Source organism: Echeneis naucrates, chromosome 5, assembly GCF_900963305.1.
Source record: "Echeneis naucrates chromosome 5, fEcheNa1.1, whole genome shotgun sequence".
Lineage (NCBI taxonomy): Eukaryota > Metazoa > Chordata > Actinopteri > Carangiformes > Echeneidae > Echeneis > Echeneis naucrates.
The window spans coordinates 2,817,507-2,834,543 of NC_042515.1; the positions used below are offsets into that span (position 1 = coordinate 2,817,507).

At 42.3% G+C, this 17,037-nt stretch overlaps 2 protein-coding genes and 1 pseudogene across 3 annotated transcripts; 2 read left to right on the top strand and 1 right to left on the bottom strand.

Moving 5' to 3' along the window:
* The first annotated feature begins 2,555 nt into the window (after nucleotides 1-2,555).
* Nucleotides 2,556-4,013, top strand: LOC115043075 (tripartite motif-containing protein 35-like; annotated as a pseudogene).
* A 1,407-nt stretch (nucleotides 4,014-5,420) lies between these two features.
* LOC115043069 (tripartite motif-containing protein 16-like) lies at nucleotides 5,421-16,812 on the bottom strand. 2 transcript variants are annotated; one of them, XM_029501160.1, is made up of 2 exons: nucleotides 14,973-16,812; nucleotides 5,421-5,770 (listed from the first exon to the last, which is right to left on the bottom strand). In XM_029501160.1, exons 1-2 carry the CDS (start codon nucleotides 16,582-16,584, stop codon nucleotides 5,712-5,714), a joined length of 1,671 nt encoding a protein of 556 aa, XP_029357020.1. In that variant the 5' UTR covers nucleotides 16,585-16,812; the 3' UTR covers nucleotides 5,421-5,711. The 2 variants fall into 2 exon arrangements, with proteins under 2 accessions (XP_029357020.1, XP_029357021.1); XM_029501161.1 differs by lacking the exon at nucleotides 14,973-16,812 and having other exon boundaries at nucleotides 5,421-7,391.
* LOC115043073 (E3 ubiquitin-protein ligase TRIM39-like) lies at nucleotides 9,644-11,797 on the top strand. The gene has a single exon (XM_029501165.1). It carries the CDS (start codon nucleotides 9,840-9,842, stop codon nucleotides 11,232-11,234), a length of 1,395 nt encoding a protein of 464 aa, XP_029357025.1. The 5' UTR covers nucleotides 9,644-9,839; the 3' UTR covers nucleotides 11,235-11,797.
* Nucleotides 16,813-17,037: the final 225 nt, after the last annotated feature.

Here is a 17,037-nt window from a genome sequence, read left to right on the forward strand (position 1 = left end):
TCTGTGGACATCACTACAACACGGTCCAACTCCTCATCAGTCACAGCTGAATTCAGGTCTGTCTTTGTGCACAAAAAAAAACAGGAACAACGAGTGATTTCCAGGTCCTTGTGTGTGTTGTGTGGAAATAAGGCCAACAACTTAAATAAATTCCTCCTCTCTCTCTCTCTGTTAGCTGACTCAGCTGGAGTCCTCTCCTCTCCGTCTCTTCCTTTCTGATGGAGCTACCAAACTCTGTTTCTGTCAAAGATAACGTTTTTTGTCGGCTTTAATACAAGCTAGGCTAACGGACGTTAGCATTAGAGCCGGACAGTTAGCTTACGTTACAAGCTAGCTGTGCTGTTTCTTACCTCGCTCTACGTTTCTCGTCGCAGCTTCACCGTCTTCCACCTTTTTAAAATATTTGTTCAAAATGTCTAAACCATTTATTTGCTTATTCTGTTTTCTTTTCCTTTCTGGGCACCGGACCGAACTTCAGACAACAGGAAACAGCCTGGCATGGCAACAGTAACCAAGGGGGGCGGGGCTTAGCGAAGGATGGGTGAGTTTGACAGATTAAATAAATTCATTAAGCAACAACACCATGAAATAATTCATGAAATGATGAAATGATGACAAGTAATTTTACATCTAATGAGCTAGTATAAGTCAATAAGTCATCTCAGTGGGTGACTCGTTCTGGTTTTTCCTGGTCCATATTCTCTGGTCTGAGGGGTGTTGTAGTTCCTTGCTGTAGCCCAGTCTATTACTGTAACCAATTAACTTAGACTTGTTCAGGTGCCCTCACCGGGAATTGAACCCCGCCCTCCTTATTGAGGGCGACTTGTGCGTAATGTGTGACGTAGTCAGCACGTTGTGTTGCGTGTTTGTCCCTCTCCCCGGTGAGGAAACTCCTAAAAGTCCTGTGTTGTGATGTCTGAATAAAGCCGGTCCATGTGTTCCACTACTGTCAGTTACCATGGTTACTGGCGTCAACGAGCTGAGCCTTACAGCTAGCTACATTAGCATTAGCTGAGCTAGCTAAAGTGCGGAGCCGCGACCCCTCCAGGTCTCCCAATCCGGTCCTGGATGTTTCCTGATTCAAACGAGTGACTCCTGATCAGACTTCAGCAGAGCTCGATGACGAGCTGTTTGAATCAGGTGTGTTGGAGCAGGAAACATCTAAAACAGGACCCTCCAGGACCGGACCCTCCACAGACCGGTTCTTGTTGGGCCTCTTTAACTGAAGGTATTTTTGAAATATCAACACGTCTGTAGCAGAATAACATCATTGTATTGTATAACAACAAAACTACTTTCCTTTCCTGTATTTACTGAGGTATCTTTTAATATATACTTTTACTTAAATATTTTAAGCAAATACTTTTATACTTTAACTGAAGTAATGTTTTGACAAAGCTACTTTTACTTGTATTGGAGTCATATTTGACAAGGAGTATCTGTCCTTTTACTCAAGTAGTGACGTTGTGTCCTCTGTCCGCCTCTGTTCCTCACACAGGAGAAGTTATCTGGGTTTGACTCCTGGGTACTCCAGCTTCCTCCCACAGTCCAAAGACAGGCAGGTGTATGTGAATAGGTGATAGGCTGAATTACGACCTCCTCCAATGTCTGCTGGGACCGACTCCTGCCGCCCCGCAACGGATAAGCAGTTTGGGAAATGGATGGATGAAATGAGCTACAGCTTCTGCCTCCTGTCAGAGAGATAAGACAAAAGGACAGAAGGGAGGAGGAAAGACAACTGAAAGCAGGAGTGAGACATTAAGGCGGAGAACAGTGATCCCACCAGACAAAGCCCAGACTTTCAAAATAAAACTAGGTGACACAAGAAAACATTTTTAAATAATTCTTACTGTCCTTTTGGCTTCCATTACACTGATTCTACCAATATTGTCATTATGGGATGCCTTTATGTGGATCTTAGAGCTAATTGAATTTATTTAATAGGCTCTGGCAGGCCTGTTCGTTATAATATTTCAGTTTAATTGTGTATATTTACTGTGACAAAAGGATGCTGAAAGATGAAACTTTATGTTTTTGGCTTTAGAGCTTCTAGAAAGGCCGTGTAGAGTCAGAAAGGCGAAAGTGATACAACCATAAAAAAAGTTTACCAAAGAAGACAGAGGGGGCAGATAGAGAAGGCCTGGGCAGGGTTAGGGTTAGACTCAGACGGATGGAGCCACCTAGAGGTCAACAAGCTGATGCAGACTGAAATATCGACAAGTAGAAATTCCATTGCTGTGTAATTGATTTTCCCCGGTCTGCAGAGATTTCCTTTGATCTCCTGACTTATTCTGCAGCTCCACCAGGAGCTTAATTTAAAATGTTTATTCATCCAACATTATGGCTCGTGACCTCATAAAAACAGCCAAAACTAGACTATTCTTTGTGTTGAATGTCTATTCAAACTAAACTGTTGACTCACTAAATATGATTTAATGTCTGACTAAAAAAAAAAAAAAAAGCCACTAAGTATACAAGTTGGTCCGGTTGTGCTGCTCAGTCAGGTGGAAAAGAAATGATCCCCGTCATACTTTTGTAGATCACAGACTTGATCACTAAACACCTGCCACCACACCGGAATAACAGGTGTGTCCATGTACAGTGTGGGTGATCAGACACTGTGGCACTTTACCATCAGTGTGTTCAGTATTCAGCATCGGACCGCTCTGATATCAGACACACTGGTGTCACTGGGAGTGCTGGATTATTGGATTACTGGACTCAACCTGCTGTCGATTCCTCATTTCAACATAAACTGGATATTTACAGGAACTAGGACTCAAACAGAAACTAACTTTCAGTGAGCCTCCTGGATTGACTGTTCTGTTTTCTGCGAAGTGCAGTGAAAAATGTCCTCTCAGTTGGAAAATGGTCTGTCCTGTTCAGTGTGCTGTGACATCTTCAACGATCCTGTTGTCTTATCCTGCAGCCACAGCTTCTGTAAAGACTGTCTGAAGACCTGGTGGGCAACAAAACAAGTTCGTCAGTGTCCACTTTGTAAGATTATTTCTTTTCAGAATGATCCTCCTCGTAACTTGGCTTTAAAGAACCTGTGTGAGGCCTTTTTACAGAGGAGAGATCAGAAACCTTCAGAAGGATCTGAGTCTGTCTGCAGTCTGCACTCTGAGAAACTCAAACTCTTCTGTCTGAATCATCAGCAGCCGGTTTGTGTCGTCTGCAGAGACTCAAAGACTCACAAAGGTCATAAATTCAGGCCCATCGATGAGGCTGCAGAGGAACACAGAGGAGAGCTGCAGAAATCCCTGAAGCCTTTACAGGAGAAACTGAAGCTGTTTGGAGATGTTAAAGAAAACTTTGATCAAACAGCCAAACACATTAAGGTCCAGACCCAAAACACAGAGCAGCAGATTAAGGAGCAGTTTAAAAAGCGTCACCAGCTCCTACAGGAGGAAGAGGAGGCCAGGATCAAAGCTCTGAGGAAGGAAGAGGAGCAGAAGAGCAAAGTGATGAAGGAGAAGATCGATGGTCTGAGCAGAGAGATAGAAGCTCTTTCAAACACCATCAGAGACACAGAAAAGGAGCTGAGAGCTGAAGACGTCTCATTTCTGAAGAACTACAAGTCTGCAGCAGGAAGAGTCCAGCAGCGCCTCCTGGTGGAGGATCCACATCTGGTCTAAGGAGCTCTGATAGACCAGGCCAAACATCTGGGCAACCTGACCTTCAACATCTGGAACAAGATGAAGGACCTGGTCTCCTACAGACCGGTGATTCTGGATCCAAACACTGCTCATCCAGACCTCCAACTGTCTTTTTTCCTGTTTTGCTGATTAATATTTGAGAATTAAAAGTAAAAAAAAGAAAGGCATAATTAAACATTAATTGTAAGGGAGTTTCACAGATATTAAGATTTATATCATTTACACCTTCATGTGAATTTTATTTCTTTGAACAAACCTGGTAGAAACACACATTGACTGGAAAGCGACAGTAAGAGCTACAGCTAACAGAAATTTAAAAGTGCACAGAAAAAGGTAATAAAAGTGTGAACATGTGATCATGTCTTCTTAAGTTTGTACAGTTCAGTCCATTCAAGTCTTTATATATCTGAGACTGTCCGAGTGTATGGGAATGGCTATACGCTCTGTGATTGGCTTGGCGGTAGGTCAGTTGTGAAAGTCAATATGTTTTATATCCAAACAGACAAAAACTAACTTCACCAATTAAGTTTGTTCCCCCTTTTCCATGACAGTGACCAGAAGCAGACAGAGGACACAAATTCACTACTGGAGTAAAAGGACAGATACAAATATTACTCCAATATAAGTAAAAGTAGCTTCATCAAAATATTACTTAAGTAAAAGTATATATTAAAAGACACCTCAGTAAATACAGGAAAGTAACTTTACTGTCATAATACAATACACTGATGTTATTCTGCTACAGACATGTTTACAGTTCATAAATACCTTCAGTTAAAGAGGCCCAACTAGAACCGGTCCTGGAGGGTCCGGTCCAGTCTGTCGTCTCTACAAAACATTTTATATGGACACAATAAACAATCTCTCCTGATGAGATCCCAGACAGCCAATCAGAAATTAGGCCATGAGGCCGTCACAAGTTTGCCTGTTCTATTTTCCTATAATTTCCACATTTCCATCCATTGACAGAATGAATTCAGCCTCATTCTACGCCCCTCTAAGGAAGAGGGTAGAAATGAAACTTCCAACTGAGCACAGTGACGATGACCGAGGACGAAGTAGTGACGAGGGCGAGCTTAAAGAATACTTGCCAGGAGAAAGGGAAACTGATGAGGAGGATGAAAGTGACATGGATGAGGATGAGGGCAGCCAAAGTGACAGTACAGTGATGGCTATTTCTAATACGGCACCAGATTTTATTGAATTATTCTGTATGTTTTTATCAATGCTCAGCAAGTTTGTTTCTTCCAGAAGCAACAGAAAAGGCCGAGGACCTGGAGTGGAAACAGTGCAGTGAAAAAGAGCATCTGAATCTCCAAAGAAATAACTATACAACGAAAAAAATAAGTAAATAAGATAAAATAAATGAATTGGCCATTAATTGTTCCCTTTTTTTCTAAATGAGCTCGCCCTCCGGAGCCACATCAGGGGCCCGACCCCTGATCTATGGGCTGCCAGGATCCCTGATGCATTTAGCCAAGAAACCTTATTGTTCTTTTTTAAGATGCTTTAAATTAAAAATGAATGAATTGTGACTTCTAGATGTTAATGAATATTTTTCTAAATGGATATTAAATAATCAATGTTCAAATTGGAAAAAAACCTTCTCTTTCACTTGGAATTCCTAAAACTTCCAAAATAAGAAATAAAAATACACTTTCTTCAGATTATGTTTATTTAGTCTATTTTGAGATAAAAACACTCCAAACATTTTTCTCTCACTGGCATCATAATGTGTTTTGTTTTTTTTTTTTTTTTTAAACACATAATAGTACAATTTCTTTATCAAACTGAAATATACCACACCTTAATGACACTATCAACCATTGCAGTGACCAATAACACAAAATAAGTCATTCAAACGGCATAAAAAATAAATTACATGCATCTTCTCAAAGCATAACATGTAAATTCAGCTTTAGCTGAGCGATTAGCTTTAGCATCAAAGCTAGCGATCTTTTCTAAAAAAATAAAATAAATGAACAATGACTCAGCAACACAGACACACTGAATACATTCAGGAACTAAAAGACACATTTAACTCACTGATGTCTATTTCAGTTTACAAAACTCAGCTGTAGCTCCAGACCCGTAAATCCTGAATCCAGCATGTAGAGGCTGACTGAATGTGGTCTGGACTCTGTGGAGGAGAGTCATGGTTTCAGAGACGCTGTAGAAGGACAGAATACCTGCTCTGTGATCCAGGTACACTCCGACTCTGGAGGACGGAGGACCTGAGACTGCAGTCTGGATGTTGTTGGACCAGAATGTAAAACTGTTTTGGTCACACTCTAAAGCCCAAGAATTGTTATTATGTCCAAGCCAACATTCATCAGAGCTCCCTGCTCTGCTGATATTCTTGTATGTGACTGCTACATAAACTCCTCCTCTCCTCTCCACCTCCCAGTAACAACGTCCAGTCAGACTCTCTCTGCTCAGGACCTGATACCAGTATGTGAATCTGTCTGGATGATCAGAATAAGACTGATCTTCACTCATTCGTGTAACTTTTCTGTTTCCTTCAGATAATAACAGACGTCTGTCTGCTGTGTTTGGATCCAGAGTGATTTCCTGTGAATATCTTAAGAACTGAGTTCTGGTCTTTGGTTCTGGTTGTGGCAGTAAAACATCCACTTCAGTCACTGTCAGTGAGACGTTTGTCCATTTCTGTGTCAGAACGTCCTGTAGCTGATCTCTGAGCTCTGACACAGCTGCTGTCACATCCTCAAAGTATCTCAGAGGACGGATGTTGATGCTGGATGAGTCTGTAGCTTCACTGAGAGCTGACACTGAGGGGTAGTTGTGTAGAAACTGGTTGTGATCCTCTGTGTGTGAGAGCAGCTTCAGCTCAGCGTCTTTCCTCTTCAGCTCAGTGATCTCCTGCTCCAGCTTCTCCTGAAGCTCTTTGACTCGACTCACTTCAGTTTCCTGCTGGGATCTGATCTGCTGCTTCACATCAGACCTTCTTCTCTCCATGAGACGGATCAGCTGAGTGAAGATCTTCTCAGCGTCCTCCACTGCTTTATCAGCAGAGCCGTTGATGGCCTCCACTTCCTGTTGAAGCAGCTTCACATCTTTGTCTCTGTCCTGGATTCTCTGCTGGATTTGTTGTCGACTCAGCTCCAGCTCTCTCTGCCTCTCAGTCCTTTCTGCTGCAGCTGAGACTGTGTCGTGGCCTTTATGTTCCTCCACAGAGCAGAGATAACAGATACACTGCTGATCAGTACGGCAGAACATCTTCATCACCTCATCATGACGAGAGCAGATGTTCTCCTGGAGCTTCTCAGAGGGCTCCACCAGCTTGTGTTTCTTCAGTGGAGCTGATTCATAATGAGGCTGCAGGTGTTTGTCACAGTAAGAGGCCAAACACATTAAACATGACTTGACAGCTTTCAGTTTTCTCCCGGTGCAGACATCACAGGCCACATCTTCAGGTCCAGCATAGCAGTGATCAGCAGGAGCAGCTTGGAGTCCAGTCTTCTTCAGCTGCTCCACTAAATCTGCTAACATGGTGTTTTTCTCCAGAACAGGCCTCGGTATGAAGGCCTTCCTACACTGAGGGCAGCTGTAGATTTTCTTCTCATCCTCTCCGTCCCAGTGGGATTTAATACAGTTCATACAGTAGCTGTGTCCACAGGAAGTCGTCACCGGATCCTTCAGTAGATCCAGACAGATGGAACAGGAGAAGGTTTCCTGGTCCAGCTGAACTCCTTTCTGCTCCATTTCTCCTCTCAGTGACGGCCGTCTGAGTTTCTGTTATCAAAAGTGAAACTAGTTTTCTGTCTGCTGTAAAAATGTCTCCACCCCCTTCAGACTGTAGCTCTGAGGAGACACGTGATCAGAGCAGGAAGAAGAGGGAGGATCATCAGGAGGAGGAATGCTGTGACAGCATAAAGTTCACAATGTGACCAATAACAGTGGAGCTCTGTGTTGGTACATTTTGAACAGATGACACTTCAATATGCACAAATAATAATACACATTAACAGCTTGGCTGTATTCTTATTGACGGAAATAACCTGCCACAAAATAAAACAAAGAGTCCATAGAAGTCGAGCTCTCCAGCTCCACATGCTGCTAAGTTCAGTTGTGTATCAATGTCCACTCAATGACTTCATCCTCAGTTTGTACTTCTTCTACCCAGGTAGGTGAGGAGTGTGTGTGTGTCTTATCTGTTCTCAGAATGTGATACAGATGATCTGGAGTCATCAAGGTAGGTTCTGCAGCGTCTCCAACTCTGTCTCTCTGAATCACTGAGCTGGACTCACCATCTTAATCGTCTCTGTTTCTCCGACAGCAGATCAGACTGCAGAAAAAACAAGTTGTCAGGATCTTCATCTGATTCTGTCTCAGTTTCTCACTTCAAGGCATGAAATGAACTAAAAATATTAGTTTTAAACAGAAATGTCACCAATTATTCATGAATTACCAGACAAAATATGATTTTTAATAAACACATGATTCATTTATCCTTTTAGAACTGTTTGACTTATATCATTAATTGTCAGCTATTTTAATTCATCTTTTGAATATTTAACTTAACATAAAATGAATTATTTTTTATACACAATAATGCAATTTCTTGATCAAACTCAAATATACCACACCTTATGACACAATTACCCATTGCAGTGGCTAATAACACAAATCGAGTAATTCAAACGGCAAAAAATAAATAAAAAAGTAAAATAATAAAATAAATTAAATGTATCTTCTTGACGCAAAAACATGCAAACTTAGCTTTAGCTTAGCCATGCCAGGCTGTTTCCTGTTGTCTGAAGTTCGGTCCGGTGCCCAGAAAGGAAAAGAAACCAGAATAAGGAAATAAATGGTTCAGACATTTTAAACAAATATTTTAAAAAGGTGGTGACGGTGAAGCTGCGACGAGAAACGTAGAGCAAGGTAAGAAACAGCACAGCTAGCTTGTAACGTAAGCTAACTGTCCGGCTCTAATGCTAACGTCCGTTAGCCTAGCTTGTATTAAAGCCGACACAAAACGTTATCTTTGACAGAAACAGAGTTTGGTAGCTCGTTTCTCGTCCTAAATTCACAGTCACAACCTTTTTAAAAAACATTTGTATAGAAAATTTCTCAACCCTTTATTTTCTTGTTCTTCTTTCTTTTCCTTTCTGATCAGTGATGCTAAACGGACATTTTCCTACCCAACTTCAGACAGCAGGCTAGCATAGCAACAGTAACCACTGGGGGCGGGGCTTAGCGAAGGCTCGGTGGCCAAACCATTTGTTGCGAGAGGGGGGTGGTTAAAATTAGGAAGAAAACCAGAAAATATACTGAAATATTACATAATCTTTCACTAAAATAGTTCATTTCAGTGGGTGACTTGTTCGCTTTACTGGTCTAGTCTGTGGACGCGTCCTGTCTCCGGTCTGGTGTGGTTCGGCCTAGGTCCTGGGGGGGGGGGGCCGTATCTGCATTAGCCCAGTCCATCACTGTAACCAATTAACTCCGTAGTTCAGGTGCCCACACCGGGAATGAGCCGATCTTTGTGGACAAATAATCCAGGTAGGATGAGGATTATACATCGTGGTCATATTCTTAGCTGGAACACACACAGAGGTGTGTGTGTTACAACAACAATTACAATTTAAAAACAATGAACAGTAAAGTTAGACCAGCACAAAAGTAGCCAGTAACGAGAGCATCAATAGAAATGTAGTGCAGTAAAAAGTACAATATTTGTCCTTCAAATGTAGAGAAGAGAAAGTAAAAGTATCTTCAAAAATAATACCCAAGTAAAGTACAGATACTCAGAAGCGGTACTTAAGTGCAGTACTCCAGTAAATGTACTTTGTTCCTGTCCACCGCTGACAGTGACTGAATATAAAAATGTTTTCTGTTTCACACTAAAGAACATTGCACATCACGGCAGCTCAAAATGAGCCATTTGGCTTTCCATACTTGTGCCTGTGTGGGCATGAAATGAACCCCGCCCATCACACATTTTCACATTGTAAGTGACGAGTTTGACCTCCGGACCAGAACCAGGAGTTCCACCTACAGAGAATACGGGGAGCACTGAATCACTGAAACTCAATTCACTGCTCATCGCACATTTGAAAAGGAAAGACAGAAAGTGAAAGTAACCCGCAAGGAACTTCCTTATTTACTCTCGTTGTCATTGTTCTGTCTGCTGAGCTTTCTGCTGCTTTCAGTGACAAAATGGCCTTTCAGTCCTTAAAGGATCTGTCCTGTTCCATCTGCCATGACATCTTCAACGATCCTGTTGTCTTATCCTGCAGCCACAGCTTCTGTAAAGACTGTCTGAAGACCTGGTGGACAGAGAAAGTAGTTCACGAGTGTCCGGTTTGTAAAGAAATTTCTTTTCAGAGTGATCCTCCTCGTAACTTGGCTTTAAAGAACCTGTGTGAGGCCTTTTTACAGAGGAGAGATCAGAAACCTTCAGAAGGATCTGAGTCTGTCTGCAGTCTGCACTCTGAGAAACTCAAACTCTTCTGTCTGAACCATCAGCAGCCGGTTTGTGTCGTCTGCAGAGACTCAAAGACTCACAAAGGTCATAAATTCAGGCCCATCGATGAGGCTGCAGAGGAACACAGAGGAGAGCTGCAGAAATCCCTGAAGCCTTTACAGGAGAAACTGAAGCTGTTTGGAGATGTTAAAGAAAACTTTGATCAAACAGCCAAACACATTAAGGTCCAGACCCAAAACACAGAGCAGCAGATTAAGGAGCAGTTTAAGAAGCTTCATCAGTTTCTACAGGAGGAAGAGGAGGCCAGGATCAAAGCTCTGAGGGAGGAAGAGGAGCAGAAGAGCAAAGTGATGAAGGAGAAGATCGATGGTCTGAGCAGAGAGATAGAAGCTCTTTCAAACACCATCAGAGACACAGAAAAGGAGCTGAGAGCTGAAGACGGCTCATTTCTGAAGAACTACAAGTCTGCAGCAGGAAGAGTCCAACTTCACCCCCTGAAGGAGGATCCACATCTGGACTCAGGAGCTCTGATAGACCAGGCCAAACATCTGGGCAACCTGACCTTCAACATCTGGAACAAGATGAAGGACCTGGTCTCCTACAGTCCGGTGATTCTGGATCCAAACACTGCTCATCCAGACCTCCAACTGTCTGCAGATCTGACCAGCGTGAAGTGTGGAGGGCCACAGAAGCTTCCTGACAATCCAGAGAGGTTTGACTATCATAAGTGTGTTGTGGCCTCAGAGGGTTTGAACTCTGGGACTCACAGCTGGGATGTTCAGGTTGAAAATCATACAATCTGGGCCGTCGGTGTGATCGGAGAGTCAGTCAAAAGAAAAGGAAAGATAACGACTGGAGCCTGGGAATTATGTCTCTATGACGGAAAATACGTGGCCGCTTCTCCACCACAACCAGATAAAGTTCTCTCAGTGAAGAAGAAGCTCCAGAGGATCAAAGCTCAGCTGGACTTCACCAGAGGAAGTCTGTCCTTCTATGATCTTGATACGAACACACACATACACACCTTCAAACACACTTTCACTGAGAGGATGTTTCCGTACATCGACGGTGAAAATAATCTCCAACTGAAGATATTACCAATGAGAGTGTCTGTAAAAGTAGAATAGTGCACACCCTCCATCAGCAGGGCCTTTATCCTGAGCTAAACCTGCTGTATGCTCTTCATTTCAGGTCAGGTCAGGCTACTCTGATGTACAGAACCACTGACAGGTCAGGTGATGACATCACAGTTTGGATGGACGCAGGTCCACAGGTCAGGTTTTCTGTAAATCAGTGAAGAAAGGAAGAGTCGCTTTGTCAGAGGTCGTGTAGATTTATGTTTTACTTTTTACATATCAGAAGATATTGATGGTAAAAACATAAGATTAAATGTATTTTTAGTTTAGTTTAAGTTTAGCTCATTGGTTATTTTGGGTTGAGGGTCTAAATCAAAATGAAGAATAATTTCTGAAAAACTGCTTTAAGGGTTGAAAAAAACTATAAACTGATATTCGTTGATTCTGTAACGTTCCTTTTCATGTCCTGTGAATGATGACAGATCAGAGCAGAACTCTGAGCTTTTGAAAGCTGATGATATATGATCGATAAAATCTGATTTATAGTAGCATTTTTTTCTCACTGTAGGCATAAACTTTATTTTAGTACTAAAGATATTATTTTTCCTGATCTTTTTAAGATGTCACATAATTTTTTAATCTGTTACAAACAAAAAAAGAAAAACAGAATAGGTAAATTCTTAAAATGAACAATAAACTGCTATTAAAGGAGCAATTTGTCTGTTTAGTTATTACTTCATTTGGATTGTTTCCATTCATTTCACAGGGCGAGCTGTAAACTGATTTCATGTTAGTTACACTTTGATGAGAGAAAAAAAAAAACAAGAAGAGACAAGATGTGGTCAGTAGATTATATTACTCTCTTAAAAAAAAAAAAAAAACTTATTACAAGAATTCAATGTTTTGGCATTGAACTGACCAGTCTTCAAATGGTAAACCTTCAGAGAAACACAAGAAACTTGTGCGAAAAAAAAATGGACCAGACTCAGTGATCACCTTCCTAGCAACAAACTTTCACACTGCTCTAAGTTCAACTATCCAACTAGGCCAGTGAGCAGTGATAGCTATCATGTCTTTGGGGTCATCAGGTGGGAACCTCCTTTCACCGGTGTTTTGTCTAGTTAGGCCCACAACACCTCCAGGAGGCTAGACCGTGAACACTGGCGTCCCAGAGTCACCCCCCTAATGGCAGCCATCACCACTCCTCACACAAAGACAACTATCTCAAACAGCACCACTATCAACTATTCTGACCTCTCACCAACTGCACCAGTGAAAGCGGGGTGGGGATACAGACCCTGGTTCGGGTAGGGGGCATGAAATTATAGAGGGTGCAGGAGGTGGAGGCAATACAAGCTGCATTAGTAGATTAAGCAATTAAACTCACCTAAATGGTCCTATACTCAAACAACACTCCAACACAGGCCAGCTCACCTGTACTAACTACATGGTGTCAAAGACGCACAAACACAAAAGGAACTATCTCAAACACCACTGTCGACTACTCTAACCTCTCACCAATTGCACCAGTGAAAGCGGGGTGGGGATACAGACCCTGGTTCAGGTAGGGGGCATGAAATTATAGAGCGTGCAGGAGGTGGAGGCAATACAAGCTACGCTAGCACACTAGCAGATTCAGCAACTAAATTCACCTGAACAGCCAAAGCCAACACTCCAACACAGGCCAATTCTCCGAGGCTAACTGCATGGCGTCGAAAAGGCACAAACACAAAGAACTATTTCAAGCAACACCACTGTCAACTATTCTAGCATGATTAAATATCTGTAAAGACAAAAAAGCCACTAAGTATACAAGTTGGTCCGGTTGTGCTGCTCAGTCAGGTGGAAAAGAAATGATCCCCGTCATACTTTTGTAGATCACAGACTTGATCACTAAACACCTGCCACCACACCTGAATAACAGGTGTGTCCATGTACAGTGTGGGTGATCAGACACTGTGGCACTTTACCATCAGTGTGTTCAGTATTCAGCATCGGACCGCTCTGATATCAGACACACTGGTGTCACTGGGAGTGCTGGGTTATTGGATTACTGGACTCAACCAGTAAGAGCTACAGCTAACAGAAATTTAAAAGTGTACAGAAAAAGGTAATAAAAGTGTGAACATGTGATCATGTCTTCTTAAGTTTGTACAGTTCAGTCCATTCAAGTCTTTATATATCTGAGACTGTCCGAGTGTATGGGAATGGCTATACGCTCTGTGATTGGCTTGGCGGTAGGTCAGTTGTGAAAGTCAATATGTTTTATATCCAAACAGACAAAAACTAACTTCACCAATTAAGTTTGTTCCCCCTTTTCCATGACAGTGACCAGAAGCAGACAGAGGACACAAATTCACTACTGGAGTAAAAGGACAGATACAAATATTACTCCAATATAAGTAAAAGTAGCTTCATCAAAATATTACTTAAGTAAAAGTATATATTAAAAGACACCTCAGTAAATACAGGAAAGTAGCTTTACTGTCATTATACAATACACTGATGTTATTCTGCTACAGACATGTTTACAGTTCATAAATACCTTCAGTTAAAGAGGCCCAACTAGAACCGGTCCTGGAGGGTCCGGTCCAGTCTGTCGTCTCTACAAAACATTTTATATGGACACAATAAACAATCTCTCCTGATGAGATCCCAGACAGCCAATCAGAAATTAGGCCATGAGGCCGTCACAAGTTTGCCTGTTCTATTTTCCTATAATTTCCACATTTCCATCCATTGACAGAATGAATTCAGCCTCATTCTACGCCCCTCTAAGGAAGAGGGTAGAAATGAAACTTCCAGCTGAGCACAGTGACGATGACCGAGGACGAAGTAGTGACGAGGACGAGCTTAAAGAATACTTGCCAGGAGAAAGGGAAACTGATGAGGAGGATGAAAGTGACATGGATGAGGATGAGGGCAGCCAAAGTGACAGTACAGTGATGGCTATTTCTAATACGGCACCAGATTTTATTGAATTATTCTGTATGTTTTTATCAATGCTCAGCAAGTTTGTTTCTTCCAGAAGCAACAGAAAAGGCCGAGGACCTGGAGTGGAAACAGTGCAGTGAAAAAGAGCATCTGAATCTCCAAAGAAATAACTATACAACGAAAAAAATAACTAAATAAGATAAAATAAATGAATTGGCCATTAATTGTTCCCTTTTTTTCTAAATGAGCTCGCCCTCCGGAGCCACATCAGGGGCCCGACCCCTGATCTATGGGCTGCCAGGATCCCTGATGCATTGTGAATTGTGACTTCTAGATGTTAATGAAGATTTTTGTAAATGGATATTAAATAATCAATGTTCAAATTGGAAAAAAAAGTTCTCTTTCACTTGGAATTCCCAAAACTTCCAAAATTACAAATAAAAATAAAATTTCTTCAGATTATGTTTATTTAGTGTATTTTAAGATAAAAACCCACATACACATAATAGTACAATTTCTTTATCAAACTGAAATATACCACACCTTAATGACACTATCAACCATTGCAGTGACCAATAACACAAAATAAGTAATTCAAACGGCATAAAAAATAAATTAAATGCATCTTCTCAAAGCAAAACATGTAAATTTAGCTTTAGCTTAGCGATTAGCTTTAGCATCAAAGCTAGCGATCTTCTCTAAAAAAAATAAAATAAATAAACAATGACTCAGCAACACAGACACACTGAATACATTCAGGAACTAAAAGACACATTTAACTCACTGACGTCTATTTCAGTTTACAAAACTCAGCAGCTGTGTCTCCATCAAAACAGTAAAGTCCAAGTCCAGCATGTAGAGGCTGACTGAATGTGGTCTGGACTCTGTGGAGGAGAGTCATGGTTTCAGAGACGCTGTAGAAGGACAGAATACCTGCTCTGTGATCCAGGTACACTCCGACTCTGGAGGACGGAGGACCTGAGACTGCAGTCTGGATGTTGTTGGACCAGAATTTAAAACTGTTTTGGTCACAGATTAAAACCCAAGATTTGTTATTATGTCCAAACAGACATTCATTAGTGAGCCCTGCTCTGCTGATATTCTTGTATGTGACTGCTACATAAACTCTTCCTCCTCCTCTCCTCTCCACCTCCCAGTAACAACGTTCAGTCAGACTCTCTCTGCTCAGGACCTGAGGCCAGTATGTGAATCTGTCTGGATGATCAGAATAAGACTGATTGTAAGTCATTACTGTAACTTTTCTGTTTCCTTCAGATAATAACAGACGTCTGTGTGCTGTGTTTGGATCCAGAGTGATTTCCTGTGAATATCTTAAGAACTCAGTTCTGGTCTTTGGTTCTGACAGTAAAACATCCTCTTCAGTCACTGTCAGTGAGACGTTTGTCCATTTCTGTGTCAGAACGTCCTGTAGCTGATCTCTGAGCTCTGACACAGCTGCTGTCACATCCTCAAAGTATCTCAGAGGACGGATGTTGATGCTGGATGAGTCTGTAGCTTCACTGAGAGCTGACACTGAGGGGTAGTTGTGTAGAAACTGGGTGTGATCCTCTGTGTGTGAGAGCAGCTTCAGCTCAGCGTCTTTCCTCTTCAGCTCAGTGATCTCCTGCTCCAGCTTCTCCTGAAGCTCTTTGACTCGACTCACTTCAGTTTCCTGCTGGGATCTGATCTGCTGCTTCACATCAGACCTTCTTCTCTCCATGAGACGGATCAGCTGAGTGAAGATCTTCTCAGCGTCCTCCACTGCTTTATCAGCAGAGCCGTTGATGGCCTCCACCTCCTGTTGAAGCAGCTTCACATCTTTGTCTCTGTCCTGGATTCTCTGCTGGATTTGTTGTCGACTCAGCTCCAGCTCTCTCTGCCTCTCAGTCCTTTCTGCTGCAGCTGAGACTGTGTCGTGGCCTTTATGTTCCTCCACAGAGCAGAGATAACAGATACACTGCTGATCAGTACGACAGAACATCTTCATCACCTCATCATGACGAGAGCAGATGTTCTCCTGGAGCTTCTCAGAGGGCTCCACCAGCTTGTGTTTCTTGAATGTAGCTGATTCATAATGAGGCTGCAGGTGTTTGTCACAGTAAGAGGCCAAACAAACTAAACAGGACTTGACAGCTTTCAGTTTTCTCCCGGTGCAGAAATCACAGGCCACATCTTCAGGTCCAGCATAGCAGTGATCAGCAGGAGCAGCTTGGAGTCCAGTCTTCTTCAGCTGCTCCACTAAAACTGCTAACATGGTGTTCTTCATTAGAACAGGCCTCGGTATGAAGGCCTTCCTACACTGAGGGCAGCTGTAGATTTTCTTCTCATCCTCTCCGTCCCAGTGGGATTTAATACAGTTCATACAGTAGCTGTGTCCACAGGAAGTCGTCACCGGATCCTTCAGTAGATCCAGACAGATGGAACAGGAGAAGGTTTCCTGGTCCAGCTGAACTCCTTTCTGCTCCATTTCTCCTCTCAGTGACGGCCGTCTGAGTTTCTGTTAGTCAGAAGTGAAACTAGTTTTCTGTCTGCTGTAAAAATGTCTCCACCCCCTTCAGACTGTAGATCTGAGGAGACACGTGATCAGAGCAGGTAGAAGAGGGAGGATCATCAGGAGGAGGAACGCTGTGACAGCATAAAGTTCACAATGTGACCAATAACAGTGGAGCTCTGCAGACTTCCTCAGCACACACAGACAACAACAGGACAAAGAACTGATCCCTCTGGAGGCAGCTGTGGACCAAACAAATGTCTGAATGAGAGCAGAGACAGGAGGAGCTTCGGATCGGTCTGGATATGAACTTGGTGTCGCACCTTTAGTCCTGACTTTTAGGTTAAAGAGATGCTCACATCGCTGTCAGTCCGGTAGCACCAGCAAATTACTCACAAAAGGAGTGTGTGTTGGTACATTTTGAACAGA

Bases quoted from the DNA above. Each gene is read 5' to 3' on its own strand.
- LOC115043073 (XM_029501165.1), top strand. From the start codon at position 9,840: ATGGCCTTTCAGTCCTTAAAGGATCTGTCCTGTTCCATCTGCCATGAC.
- LOC115043069 (XM_029501160.1), bottom strand. From the start codon at position 16,584: ATGGAGCAGAAAGGAGTTCAGCTGGACCAGGAAACCTTCTCCTGTTCC. The intron at 5,771-14,972 runs ATGCTGGACTTG...GTCAGCCTCTAC, and splicing joins CACATTCAGTCAGCCTCTAC to ATGCTGGATTCAGGATTTAC.